Raw genomic sequence first — 13,425 nt, 5'->3', positions numbered from 1 at the left:
GACCTGTTGTTTCGCAATTGCTTTTTGCTGACGACACTTTACTCTTTAGCGCAGATAAGTATCAAAGTTTACATACTATTAGGGAAATTTTAACCTGTTTTGAGTTGGTGTCGGGACTAAGTATAAATCTGACGAAAAGTACAGCAATTAGTATTGGAGATACTAAACATGACGAGTTTGTGGAAGATGTTCTCGGTTGTACACTCGAAGATTTGCCTTTCAAGTATTTGGGAATGCCAGCAGGGGCTCAATATAGGTGCAAGAAGATTTGGGACATGGTAGTGGAGATTGTGGAGAAAAGATTAGAAGGCTGAAAAATAAGGTATCTCTTGTATGGTGGTAGATTGGTACTTATTAAGAGTGTTTTATGTGCACATGCAGTCTACTTGATGTCTGCCTTCACAATTCCTCCTCCCGTAGCAAAGAAGATCGAAAGAGCAATGAGAACTTTTCTTTGGGGAACGAAAGATGGTAGAAATAGAACTGCACTGGTGGCATGGCACAAAGTATGTCATAGCAAACAAGAGGGGGGGTTGGGGATAAAAGTTATATCAGTGATGAATGATGCATTACCGTGCAAGTGGCTATGGAGATTCTCAAATGAACCGGAGGCATTGTGGAGAAGATTTGTTGAGGATAATTATGGGTGTGATAATAATGGGTGGGATGCTAAGCAAACTAAGCGACCATATGGCACGGGGTTATGGAGAGGGATTTGCAACAGAATGGATAAATTCAGATTGGGAATAATGCACAAGGTTGGAAATGGGAGAAGAACTCGATTCTGGTTGGATAAATGGCTGGGTGGGGAGGTTCTCAAGGACAAGTTCCCAAATCTTTATGAAGTTACTAGAAAGCAAGGGAGTTGGGTAAGCGAACTAGCTACAAGCAACATAGAAGGGGGTACTAGTTGGGACTTGGATTTTAAAAGAAGATTCACTGATACGGAGATCCACGAGGCAACAACTCTATCTTCTCTATTAGAGGGGGTTATCTTAAGTGATGTGGAAGATATCAGAAGTTGGAGATGGGAGACTAGTGGAGTCTTTTCAGTGAAGTCATGCTACCAAGGTCTGGCGAAGAACTCAGGTATCATTTTCCCTTATGCACAAAATATGGAAACCATTAGTACCAACCAAGGTCTGTTTCTTTGTTTGGCTAATTCATCATAAGGCTAATTTAACTCAAGATAATCTACATAAGAAGGGGTGGGAGTTAGCAAATAGGTGTATATTTTGCAAGTCGAATGAAGAAACCATTGATCATCTCTTCAGTCACTGCCCTGAAATGTATGTTGTTTGGATGTACTTCATGAAGGAATTTCACAAGGATTGGGTTATTTGTGAAAACGCTACAAACTTGTTTATCGAGCAACAGGCTCACGGGCTCACTGAGAACGACAAAACTCTTTGGGAATTACTACCCTTTGCTTTCGTTTGGGGAGTGTGGAAACAGAGGAATAAGTGCATTTTCCAAGATTCGGAATACTCACAAGAAAACTTGATTAGGAGGATTAAAGCTCTATTACTATATTGGACCTCTACTACCATATCTTTTAGAGGTATTACTTTTCAGAATCTACACTACAACTGGGATCTTGTAGTTAATAGGCAGTGTTGATTGTACTTTCTTAATGGAGGTCTTCCTCGATTTTGGAGCAGTTCTGGTGGTTTAGGTTCTTGGCTAGCAAGACCTTGAACATATTGAACTTACTAGTGTTCTTTCTAGTCGACTAGAGCATAAATGTTTTGGTCTTTTTTTCTTTTCTAACTTTTTATCTCTTTTCTGTTCTCTCCTCCTCCTTGTAACGTACTTTCTTAATTTATAAGTTTTTTTATTGTATTGATAAAGAAATAAAAAATAAAAAATTGGTAGGAGGGGTAGGTTTTGTGGATAAAGAGCAATGAATGGCGCAAATTAAAGCATCAATGTTGTCAACTTCTTTTTTCATCGCAAAAAAGCTTAATGCATCGAGAAAAGTGTAGGCACTAAATATTGTAAAAACCGGCTGGTAAATACTCCTATGCTAGTCTTGAGGTGAAGTGGAGTCCATCATCTTGATTTGTATGTATCGAGTTTTAACAACGTTTGATTTTTTTAAATATCCATTATTTTTTTTTATCCTTTATCTCGTTTCCAGGATAAGAAACATTAACAAATTTATGATAATCTATATATAATAAAACCCTAATAAATAAAAATATAAATGAAAAAAGTCACCTTAAAATGAAAATTCCGCCTATTTAGTGGAACACTAGAAATTGAAAACTCTTCCTTTGCATGGCGGACGGAGGGAGTAGATTTTTGAAGCATATTAAACTGAGAGAAGTTTAATTACATTATACAATGCAATATTTCAGTACACGTGTGTGACCAAGAATGTTCTAGCCGTCGACATTTGGAGTCATACTCCTCTCTTATAATATCCACAAGAACAACCTAAGCATGACCAAGAAAATCTTTTTCTTGGTCTATAAGGTCCGATTCCACGCCCGTCTACATTGTTAAATGAATGCGCATCTCATTTTTTTATTCATGTGATGCATTTTGATCCCATTATATATATAAAGTTTTAAATTTTAATTATGGGTGAAGAAGATGCACTTGAAGAGTAAGAACAAAAAAATATCAAGGATTTTCTAGACCATCGTATAGCTTACGTGCCTTTTGTTGTGGTTCTCAATAACAAGTCATAACCCATTAATGTTTAGACAAAAAAGTTAATTTACATAAACGTCACTAGGTCCACTGACCTTCGTCTTTGAATCAGTATCCCTTCTAGTAAATAGCAGTTTCAGAAAATATCATGCAATTTACAATATCCATAGCTCAATGGGAAAATATCAGTGGTGATGGTTGTACCCGCCTGGAACCCGTACATACTTGCACCAGTGTTGGGCGAGATAAAGAAATTCTCCGAAGATCGTAGTACTGCAGCAGAATCAGATAGCGTGCATGGGCTGAATCAGATACGAGAGAGTGAGGCAGATGCTCCCACTTGCAAAACTGACTTCTAGAATGTATATATATATGCACGAAAAATCCTAAATTTGCATTTCTATTCATTATTTGCTCACCAAGACATTTTTTTGTTTGGTTGTCCTTCCTACTTTCAATCATGACTCCTTGGACATCATGCTTCAAGATGAGATGATTCCGCCGAGTATCAAAATATAGGTTGCGCTGCAACACTTGATATTGCTGCATCTAAACTTCACTTTTGGATATCTGTTTATGCATGCCTCAACCACTTCACATATGCTGTTGGTCAGGTTCTCGTATCTTCAACGCCTTATTGTGTTATCAATGGGCAAGGATTGTAGTTGTCATTTTTCAAAACTTTCCTAATTAATAATATTAAACCAGATATTTTGACTGACTGATACAGTATTTCTATACACGTATAATATTTTTATTTATACGTGTGATGGAAACTGTTTCAGCTGTCTACATTTGCAGTCATGCTCCCATCTTATATAATATCCACAAGAACAAATCCTTTCCCGTAAGATATTTGGTTCAGAGTTCATTATCACCAATCACGTAGTATGTGGATGACTGAAGCATTGAGAATTACAGAACTTCTTTGCATTTCTGGACTTAATTAAGGTATTCCCACACCTTGTTAATCTTCACCCCAAATTGCGTGGTCAGAAGCGTTTCAACTGTCGATTACTTAACAGTCAGAGAGCATTACGGCTAAAGTAGAAAAATATATCTCGATGACTTAAAATACACTTTGCCACAGCAAGTGCCCCTTATTCTTACTTATCATCTCCATTATTATAAAAGTCTCATACCATTATCTGTGAACACTACCCATCTCCAAGACTCCAACCACTATCTAGCCATTTTCAAAACCTCTAAAGAGTAAACAGACATAAACTAGAACTCTTCTTTCATCCACCAGCGATGGAAGAAGAAACAGAATCATCACCTTGTGATATTTCACCAATAACCGAACAAATTTTGTTCGAAAAGTACCAGATTGGTCGACTACTCGGTTGCGGTGCATTTGCTAAAGTATATCACGCAAGGAACATACAAACGGGGCAAAATGTAGCAATAAAAGCAATCAGCAAACAGAAAATCATGAAGAGTGGATTCATGCCGAACATCAAGAGAGAAATATCGATTATGCGACAACTGCATCATCCATATATCGTCAAATTATTCGAAGTGTTGGCAACAAAAGCCAAGATTTATTTCGTAATGGAGTTTGTCAAAGGTGGTGAGCTTTTTTCCGAGATAGCCAAATGTAGATTTAGCGAAGATTTAAGTCGACGGTATTTCCAACAATTGATATCAGCTGTTGGTTATTGCCATTCTCATGGTGTTTTTCACCGTGATCTTAAACCAGAAAATTTATTGCTGGATGAAAATGGTGACTTGAAGGTGTCTGATTTTGGTCTTAGTGCGGTCACGTCCCAGGAACAAAGGAACGGGCTGTTGTATACATCATGTGGAACACCGGCATATGTGGCTCCGGAGATATTAGCGAGAAAAGGTTATAGTGGGGCAAAGATTGATATATGGTCATGTGGTGTCATATTGTTTGTGCTGAATTCTGGTTATCTTCCTTTTAATTGCTGGAATTTGTCCGGGTTGTACAGGAAAATATATAGAGGTGAGTTTCGTGTACCTAAATGGACATCACCGGGTTTACAGCATCTTATTTCACGGCTTCTCGATACCAATCCGATGACTAGGATCACTGTCGATGAAATCATCCAAGACCCTTGGTTTTCAGAAGGTTATAATAATGAGATCAAATTTCATGAACCTGAAAACAACTTTTTAACCAAAGGAATTGGTCACTGTGGAAACAACGGCAGTCCAAAGTTCTTGAATGCATTTGATATTATCTCATTCTCTCGGGGGATAGACTTATCAGGATTGTTTAAGGATTTCGACAAATTGCCGGCGGCGGAAAGTCATCGGTTTATTACTGCCGAGACACCGGTGAACTTTACAAAAATGGTCAGTGACGTAGCAGCCAAAGGAAATCTAACGATGACGAGAAAAGATTGGAACATAACGTTGGAAGGGCCAAACGGGAAGTTGCTTGTCGTCATTGAAATGTATCAGTTGACGGAAAGTTTGGCCGTGGTGGAAATACAGTCGTATGAAGGAGTCTGGAAGAAGAGATTTCAGCCGCACCTTAGTACACTGGTTTACCACCCCGGAGCAGTAGAAACCAGACCACTGTCTAGGACAATGTCAGATGTGCTGGGAAGTAGGGCTGGCCCGACTGTCTGAGTTTAGTCAAAAGGTGGGGCAACTTTTGCTCTAAAAGTGCTAGGAAGTAGGGCTGGCCCGTCCAAAACTTTTGCATTTTAAAATGCACTTTTTTTCTTCCATTGCATATATTTTGGCATGGCATTAGGATGAATTCATGAGACTGACGAAATGAATAAATTTGGCGGGTCATGTGGAAACACGGTTTATATACTACACTTTCTTCTTATTCTCAACTCTACTCAAATCAGATATCTCATTTCCTAATATAGAAAAATTAATTCAATAATATATGAAAAGATAATTAAATTACAGTCAGATGACTTGTAAAAAAGAAAAATTAAGATCAATAATATATGGAAACAAGATTAGAAAATAAAGTTTGGTAGTGTAATTAGTCGCATAATATCCTTTCAGCTTAATCTATTTAGTCGGGTAGGTTTAAGGCCTATGCAAGCTGTCTAGATCATAGATCAAATCAAGCTGTCTTTGTAATCAACGACGAAGTTAGGATTTTACTACTCCCTCTGTTTCTAAATGGTAGGCTGGTTTAGTGTGCAAATTTACATACAAATTATTTGGAGTATTTAGACATGGACCCTCTGTTTCTAAAAAGTAGGCTGGTTTAGTGTGCAATTTTACATGCAAACCAGCCTATTATTTACACACGGACGGAGTATGAGAAAAGCGAAAAAGAAGTTATCTTCTAAAAGGACCCAAACAAGATATAGAAGTATAAAGGTGCGGAATAAAGAGAGTTCAGAAGACAAGTTTGGGAAATAGTTGTTTAACGGATAGTTTTAGGAGTCATAAAATGAGCAGAAAGACGGGTTTTGAATTCTTCTGAGCATCATATGATAGGCCAAGAAAATGAGAATGATAAAACCTTAATGGAAACAGAAATGCAAGGAGATGATGAAAAGGTAAAACCTGACAGATTAGGTAGTATGATCCACTACTGAAACTAAAAAAAGCTTAGCCTGTCGAATTTAGCAGAACATATGTTTCCCTGACATCACATGTAAGGAGAAATACAGCATGAAGCAATTTAGACATTGAAGTTCAGGTACATTATGGTGATGATTCTAAGCTTCTGCTTTAAGAAAAAAGAGACATTGGCGTTTTATAGGCAACGAGAATAAGTCACAAAAAGCTTGATAAATCTCGACCTATCCAAGTAGCCAAAGTAGTGACTGCACTTGCTAACTTACAGGACTAATTTTTTCATTCGGTAGAAAAGAATGCAAACATATGACGCACCTCCATTTTCTGTCAAGCGTCACTTGATCTTGAATTAACTTTCTCGCCCAAGGTGCTATATCCTAAAAAGCATTTCCTGGAAGGTTCTCAAGTGCCCCTGAGACGTGCAATCAGCTCATCCTGCAAAAGTTTCAAGGTAGCATTCAATGAATCATATTCATAAAGATCGTTGGGTTCTCTTGAATGTTCGGTGATCTTTGATTGCTACCACCCTCCTTACACACTGTAATCAAATTTTAGAGGATGCCTAAATACTAAAGTAAATGGATCAGATGCATAAGTTGATTGCTATGTTTTCTTCACTAACTTTTAGTTGGGTATCCATTTTGAACCGATTCTGACTGGGAGAAGTTAAAACAACAAGTGCCAGGTTTTGGATTGTTACCTTCTTTCCTTTCACCATCAAACCTCTTTCTTTTAGAAGGTCGCGCAGCGTCTTTACGGTCATTGATTGATAAGTGTCCTTGGATGTGGAGTGAGTCTTAGATCCCTCTACAACTACAAGATAACAAAAACAAACAGAAAAAACAGGGTTATTACTTGGAACTCTAATTGGAACAACCTTCAGCATTCGATGTAACCAAGAATCATACATAAGAGAAAGTCCTATTGTCCTACTACTAGTTTGTAAGCATCAACTGACTAAAGCACATATCCTTCCAAACACATCACAAGAAGTAGCCAATTTTTTAGAATAAGCATCTTTACAGAATACAAAAAAGAATCTACAAATCGAGAAAGACCGTTTGTAGACAAGATAACTAATGTATTTACGAAGACAGATCTCCGGATACAAACTACTAGAGTACATGATGATTCATCTTAACAAGCAATACAGCAACAGAGTGAAGAGACAATGATAAATATCGGATAAATATTGATATATAATACCAGTAAATAAAACATAAAGATTGTCTGGAAATAACAAATTTATACCTTCAATTTGGTAAGGCTCCAGAGTACCACCGGTCTGCAACAGAACAAGTTTAGGTTGCCCTTTCTCAGCTCTCTGCTGCACAGTAACACTCATCATCGAAAATTGTGCTTTCTCCCGAACTTGATACCATGACTGCAAACGCTTTCGAGGCCCTCCTCTATAAACAATTATTTACAAAATTTTAGCCTTTACTAATTTTTTCCAGATTAAAGTCCAAGGTGATTTTCTTCGTGTTCACAAACTCTAATTTACAGATAAAGATTCAGGCAATTATTTAAACAGGTACTTCCAAATTCAAGTGACTTTAATTTTGTCAATTCTACAAAACTATTTATGATAGAGGTATGTAGAAAATGAAGGGACGCTAGATTTTGAAGAGACCCAATATATGCGGGTAAGACAAACATAAGACGATAATGACAGATATCTAAAGACAGCGAAATTGGTAAGCCTGCCAATATAATCAGGTAACATTTCAACATCTGAAAAAGAGAGATAAAGATGACGCAGATTTTTCAAACAACAAGTTCCTTCGAGAATGTTATGAATATTTAGGTATCGGTGAAGATTGAGAGTTTGCAGATTGTAAAGCTGACTAATGTAATCATACTTACCTATAAACTGCTGAGCCTGCTGGGGTCAAGTTGCCTATGAACTCAAAACTGGAAGAAAATACTTAAAAAGCGAATTGGAATTGGGAAGCAAATACTTCTCTAAAGCAAGAATTAGAAAGGGTATATATACCACGGAAATGCTTGATAATTACCGGACTCATATGCAGAATAGTATTTTCCTTGCAAAATATTTATGTCCCAACACCAACAACAGCCATTTGAAAAAGAATACATAATTGGGAATTAGACAAACTTACGGTATTATACTGATGTTCCTCCTTCCTCTTTCGACCGTTTTTCTTAGTCATGGCAATTTCTCCTAAATCGTCTTTCTTACTCTCCTCTGCTTCTTTCTGCAGAATCAAAATCCCATAGCAATGAAGAAAACCCAAAATTTCTTTTACCACAAAATGGAACCAACAAGCTATAAAAAGAATGGATGCCAACATTTCTTTTCTTGTTAATTCGATTTGTAGAAACTCACACAAGTAAAAGATGACACAAACCTGAGCTACTTGAGACTCGTGAAGCTTTGTTTGTACTTCAGCATTACGTTCTTCAAGTTCAGTAATACGTTCTTCAAGAACTGAGTTCTTATACCTAAGAATCTAAAAATCACAAATATACACACTATAAGTTAATTACATTGGTAATTAATAATAATAACAGAGACACAAGAGACAATGCATACTGTAATTTAATACCTCGAGCTCCGTGTAAGAACTATTTGCCGTTCTTCCTCCGACATAGGTACCAGAGTTTAATGACACTAAACTTTCTGAATAATTCTCTACCGACCCATAGTTCACCTTACATTCAATAGCTCTCCCATGCTCTGGGTCATACAGACATAGGCAATTAATCTCCTCAAACAGAATAACACCATTTTTAAAGGACCACATAGAACTCAAATAAGAGCCATGACAAAAAATTCTACTAGTCATTATCTCATGGGTAACGGTATATCGTTTAGTCCATGATTTTGGATCTCCATAAACTTGCATTGCCCATATGTGAATATCATCATTTTCATCTGCAACGAGTACACACAGGCGCTCTTCTAATACCCCCCACAAGATAAAGCTGTCCACATCCTAATGGTAGTTGAATTTCATTGAATTCTTCGTTCCTAATATCCAAAGAGACTATGGAATGGGTTAACAAGCCGAGCCAATGAAGATCTCCATTAAAAAGTACCCCAGATTTTTGGGACAAATAATAGAAATCATAAGGTGTTAGAAAGCTTTTCCATGAATCTGATGCTAACGAATAGGCGTGAACTAAAGATCTCATTTCATTTGTGTCATCTTCAGAGGATACAGCAATTATAAACTTGTAATCAGCAGCTGTGGGATCATAAACAAAAGCATGTAGTGTGATGTCCCGGTAATTGTATCTTTTGGGTGCTTCAGATATTCTCTTGTACTCGTTGGTAGCTGGGTTCCAAAGACAAAAGAATTGCTCCTGATCATCACCCCATTCGTAGTCATGAAACCATAAGCAGAGAATACCATTACAAGAACCAAAAAAATCGACAGTAAGACCTGAATCTTTAAATGGATAATCCATCTGACTAGAATAACCATAAGTCCCATTCAATGTTGATGACGAATCCGAATAATCCATTTCAACATCATCACTACTATTATCATTCTCAGCTTCAATTTTAGGCAGTAATAATGATGCTAATGAGTCATAACCAATTGAGTGTATTTGAGTATAGGTCCTGTCTTCATCATAAATACGACGTCCAAACATGAGACGAGTAGAGCTTTCTCTGTGAAAATCAAGATGCATTTGCACAAAATCCGGATCAGAAATTAGGCAAGAAATTACTTTTAACCAACTCCTAGACACACATTTGCATGCTAATACAGATTTTACTGGTAACCTTGAGATGATTAACTTGGAATTTTGCTGAGTGGCATCTTGTTTATCCTTAAACAGTCTGGAGATTATTATAAGGACACCACTTATTTGCTGCTAGAAAACTCTCCCAACAATTCCCAAAACCTCTTATATTCTCCAATTTCAATTGGCTCAACAAGATATACCCAGAGATAAAGAAGAAAAAACCAAAAAGCATTTTCCACATCAGAAAAATCAAATCAAGCCTTGAAAATTATCTCCAGTTGTAACCAATTAAGCATTCAAATCAAGAAACACCCAAAATTAAATTTGGTATAAGAAGCCCTAAAAAGCTTAATCAATTAGCAACGATATCCTTAAATCCCTTTTGATGATGAACAGTAAAACCCAGAATTGAAAGATGGAAAAACGAAGTACCTATTATTTGAGTGAAGAAACGGCTGGTCTGATCTTCAATTCTTAAACCCTCAACTCACATATTTTGAAGTCTTGAATCGAAAACCCCAGAAAATTCCAAACTGAAATGATGAGTTCCCTTTAGCAAAACCTCTAATAAATTGGTTAACTCTTTGACGGGTGAATCTTAAGCAGAACTGAAACCCTAAATCCCCAAATGTTAAAATCATACACCTAAATCGATTTCAAACCAGCCGATAGAAACAAGTAAATCAATGCTTAAAGATTGTCAACTCTTCAGCAAATCGGTCTTGAGCAGAACTGAAAACCTTAAACCCCCGATTTGCAGCGAAGCGATCCTCATGTACATCTAGTTGGTTTAACGGTAGTTAACCAAATGGTTAGCCATATGAGCACTTTCATATCAACCATATTCTTCTTTACAATAACTAGTTCAAATGACTCAAATGAACTAGCTAGGGAGTTGTTCAATTGCTTAGATCATATAGAAGTATACAAGACACAATCGAAACAAAAACGATTTGATTCACTCGAATCGATTCATGAACTTTATAGCCACGGTTTACAAACTTGCATTCCTTAGTTTATATAAGTTTAAGTTCACGAATAATCGATTCTAGAAAATAACCAACTTAAGTACGCGGACTTGGTACGCGAACTTAAGTACCCGTAATAAGTTTGTTTTCAGTTCAAAAACTCCAGCAGAAATTCTCGGGATGAGAACTTCCGAAAGTACGCGGACTCTAGTTCCGGTTTTCCTGAGCAGCAAATTTTGGTTCAAGGAATAAGGACTTACACACATATGTGTCACCACACAATGTTTATACCCTTCCATGGTTATGTAATCTAAACTCTTATTTCAATCATTGAAACATTCTTAGAGGACGTTATATAGTTGTTGTTCACACACTATTTTTCGTCAAAGCAATTTTCAAGTAATATTACTATGAATTCATCACTAGTAAAGATGAACTTGGCCAAAGTGAAAGCTTACCAACACATATTTCGAGAAAAAGATAAGCGAGATAAACTCGTCTCGAAATAGGAAATGTGTATAATCAATGTCTATATAGCAAAAAGACTTTTGTCTCAAGATAGGAGATAGAGTAGATAGACTTTTGAGTGATTGATAAGTTCAAGTATCCATATACCTTTTAGTCGATGAAGTTCCACCAGTTCCTTGAGTAGTTCTTCGTCTTTGTATGTGGATCGCCATGGAGTCTTGAGCTCAACTACACTTTCTATCCTAGGCCCAAGAGTTAGCTATAAGTAAACTAGAAATCAAGACTTATAGTTTCGATCACTAACATTGACAAACATGCTTGAGATATCAACGAATGCGAGTTCGAACGAGCAGTGCTCTAATAGATGGTCCAGAAGTTCTGGCTAACAGAGAGACTCGTTGGCATTACAAGTATATTGCCCGTCCAATAGGAACAAAAAAAGCCAAAATGCAAGCTAGACAGAAGAAGGATCGCGAGCAAGGTATATTTAGAGTAGGTGATAAGGGAACATCTTCGGTTAAGATGGAAGAAGATAAGATCTATCAACAGAGTGCAAATATTTTGGAGTGTCTTAAGGAAACACGATCAAGGAAGGAAGAAATAAGAGTGGAATATGAATCCCGATACCAAAAAAATTGGGCGTTTACTCAACAACCGAGTTATCAAATGGAAGAACAACTCAATTTGCAAAAGCTCCAACAACAGACTTATCAAATGCATCAACAAAAAATGCATTTAGATCAAGATAAAGAAATAATGTCTATGGACCTTAATAAGTTAGCTCCCGAGCGTGTTACTGATAACTTATAACTATAAAACGGAAACTCAATAGCTGTATTGGTCAAGTCAGCGAGTTGACTTATACGGAAACTCAGTAGCCGTATAACACTATTCATACGGAAACTAAGTTCCCGTATTATAGGGAAGGGAAAAAAGGGTATCATGGTGAGGCTTCTTTCCGTGTGATTTCCCTTCCCTTTTATTTGAGGGATAGGGAAGGGACACCCTGCACCATAGTGCTTAGCCTGAAAATGTGGTTTGGTATACCCTGTGAATGGAATAAAAATCCCAAAGATGATGAGATTTGCGATATTAGATGAATGGTTCTTTTTGTTTCAACTTTGATTTGATTTAGAATAGTTTGGGATGTTATAATATTTTCATACCGGTCCGTTGGGTTTCAACATGCAGAACAACGAGAATATGAAAACAATAACAAACAAGGTAACATATGAAAAAGATGAAGCAAGTGTGCCATTTTTTTTGCATAATTGATATGCACTGATCTATAGCTCCCTTATTAAACAAGTCTACTTTCTAAAATATTGTAGATTCGATGTTTCTATTTTATACAAAGTGTGGCAAACAAAATTTGTAATACATTCCTGGGAAATGTAACAAACATAGTAGAAACTGAAGTGGTGTGTGTCATGGAGGCGCAGTAGATTTGGACCATTCATACTAGGGACCTCTGCGATAGAGTGATTTTTACTCAGCACAGCTTCTACAGCTCGTTATCTGTTCATCTCTATTGAATCAGATTGTTCTCGCAATCTCTTCAATTCATCTTTCAAGTCGCTGAAGATAGAAATAAACGAAGCTTATAAGTTTTCTGTAGGACATGTTAAGAAAAATATCAAAGACTTTTATTAATGAAGATTATTTTATCAATGAAGATTATTTTATTACAGACAATAAAATTTATTCATGAAACAAAAAAAAAAAATCACACCATGAGATCTCAAGATCATATTTCTGCAAAACTACTTTCATTTCTTATTTTTCTTGTAGTTTCAAAGACATTATCAGTTGTCTTTACATTGAACCCGACATTCCAATCCCAATCTACACAGCACAAGACGCTTCATTTACAAAAATATTACAATATCCTACACATAATCTAAGGTTCTTATCGTCTTCAAACCCGAAACCAAGCATCATTGTAACACCATTACATGAAGATGATGTCCAAACAGTTCTTTTTTGTGCTAAATCAAACGGTTTTCGTATCAAAATTCGAAGCGGTGGCCATGATTACGAAGGTCTTTCGACTGTATCCGATGAAACTCCGTATTTAATCCTCGAC

The 13,425-nt window shown here is 36.7% G+C and overlaps 3 protein-coding genes across 4 annotated transcripts; 2 read left to right on the top strand and 1 right to left on the bottom strand.

The window, feature by feature from the left end:
- Positions 1-389: 389 nt before the first annotated feature.
- Positions 390-1,172, top strand: LOC113360224 (uncharacterized mitochondrial protein AtMg00310-like). Its single transcript, XM_026603756.1, has one exon. It carries the CDS (start codon positions 390-392, stop codon positions 1,170-1,172), a length of 783 nt encoding a protein of 260 aa, XP_026459541.1.
- Positions 1,173-3,743: 2,571 nt separating this feature from the next.
- Positions 3,744-5,474, top strand: LOC113357820 (CBL-interacting serine/threonine-protein kinase 14-like). The gene has a single exon (XM_026601303.1). The coding sequence runs from the start codon at positions 3,913-3,915 to the stop codon at positions 5,257-5,259; it is 1,347 nt and encodes a 448-aa protein (XP_026457088.1). The 5' UTR covers positions 3,744-3,912; the 3' UTR covers positions 5,260-5,474.
- A 723-nt stretch (positions 5,475-6,197) lies between these two features.
- Positions 6,198-10,639, bottom strand: LOC113357819 (F-box/kelch-repeat protein At3g06240-like). Of its 2 annotated transcripts, XM_026601302.1 has the most exons (6): positions 8,754-10,639; positions 8,556-8,657; positions 8,307-8,402; positions 7,435-7,592; positions 6,884-6,996; positions 6,198-6,618 (listed from the first exon to the last, which is right to left on the bottom strand). In XM_026601302.1, exons 1-4 carry the CDS (start codon positions 9,051-9,053, stop codon positions 7,500-7,502), a joined length of 591 nt encoding a protein of 196 aa, XP_026457087.1. In that variant the 5' UTR covers positions 9,054-10,639; the 3' UTR covers positions 6,198-6,618; positions 6,884-6,996; positions 7,435-7,499. The 2 variants fall into 2 exon arrangements, with proteins under 2 accessions (XP_026457087.1, XP_026457086.1); XM_026601301.1 differs by lacking the exons at positions 6,198-6,618; positions 6,884-6,996; positions 7,435-7,592; positions 8,307-8,402.
- Positions 10,640-13,425: the final 2,786 nt, after the last annotated feature.

The sequence above is a fragment of the Papaver somniferum genome, chromosome 3 (genome assembly GCF_003573695.1).
Source record: "Papaver somniferum cultivar HN1 chromosome 3, ASM357369v1, whole genome shotgun sequence".
Classification (NCBI taxonomy): domain Eukaryota; kingdom Viridiplantae; phylum Streptophyta; class Magnoliopsida; order Ranunculales; family Papaveraceae; genus Papaver; species Papaver somniferum.
This window is presented reverse-complemented; position numbering and strand designations above follow the sequence as displayed.

What these genes read in the sequence shown, in the direction of transcription:
- LOC113360224 (XM_026603756.1), top strand. Translation starts at nt 390, where the DNA reads ATGTCTGCCTTCACAATTCCTCCTCCCGTAGCAAAGAAGATCGAAAGA.
- LOC113357820 (XM_026601303.1), top strand. Translation starts at nt 3,913, where the DNA reads ATGGAAGAAGAAACAGAATCATCACCTTGTGATATTTCACCAATAACC.
- LOC113357819 (XM_026601301.1), bottom strand. Translation starts at nt 9,846, where the DNA reads ATGCATCTTGATTTTCACAGAGAAAGCTCTACTCGTCTCATGTTTGGA.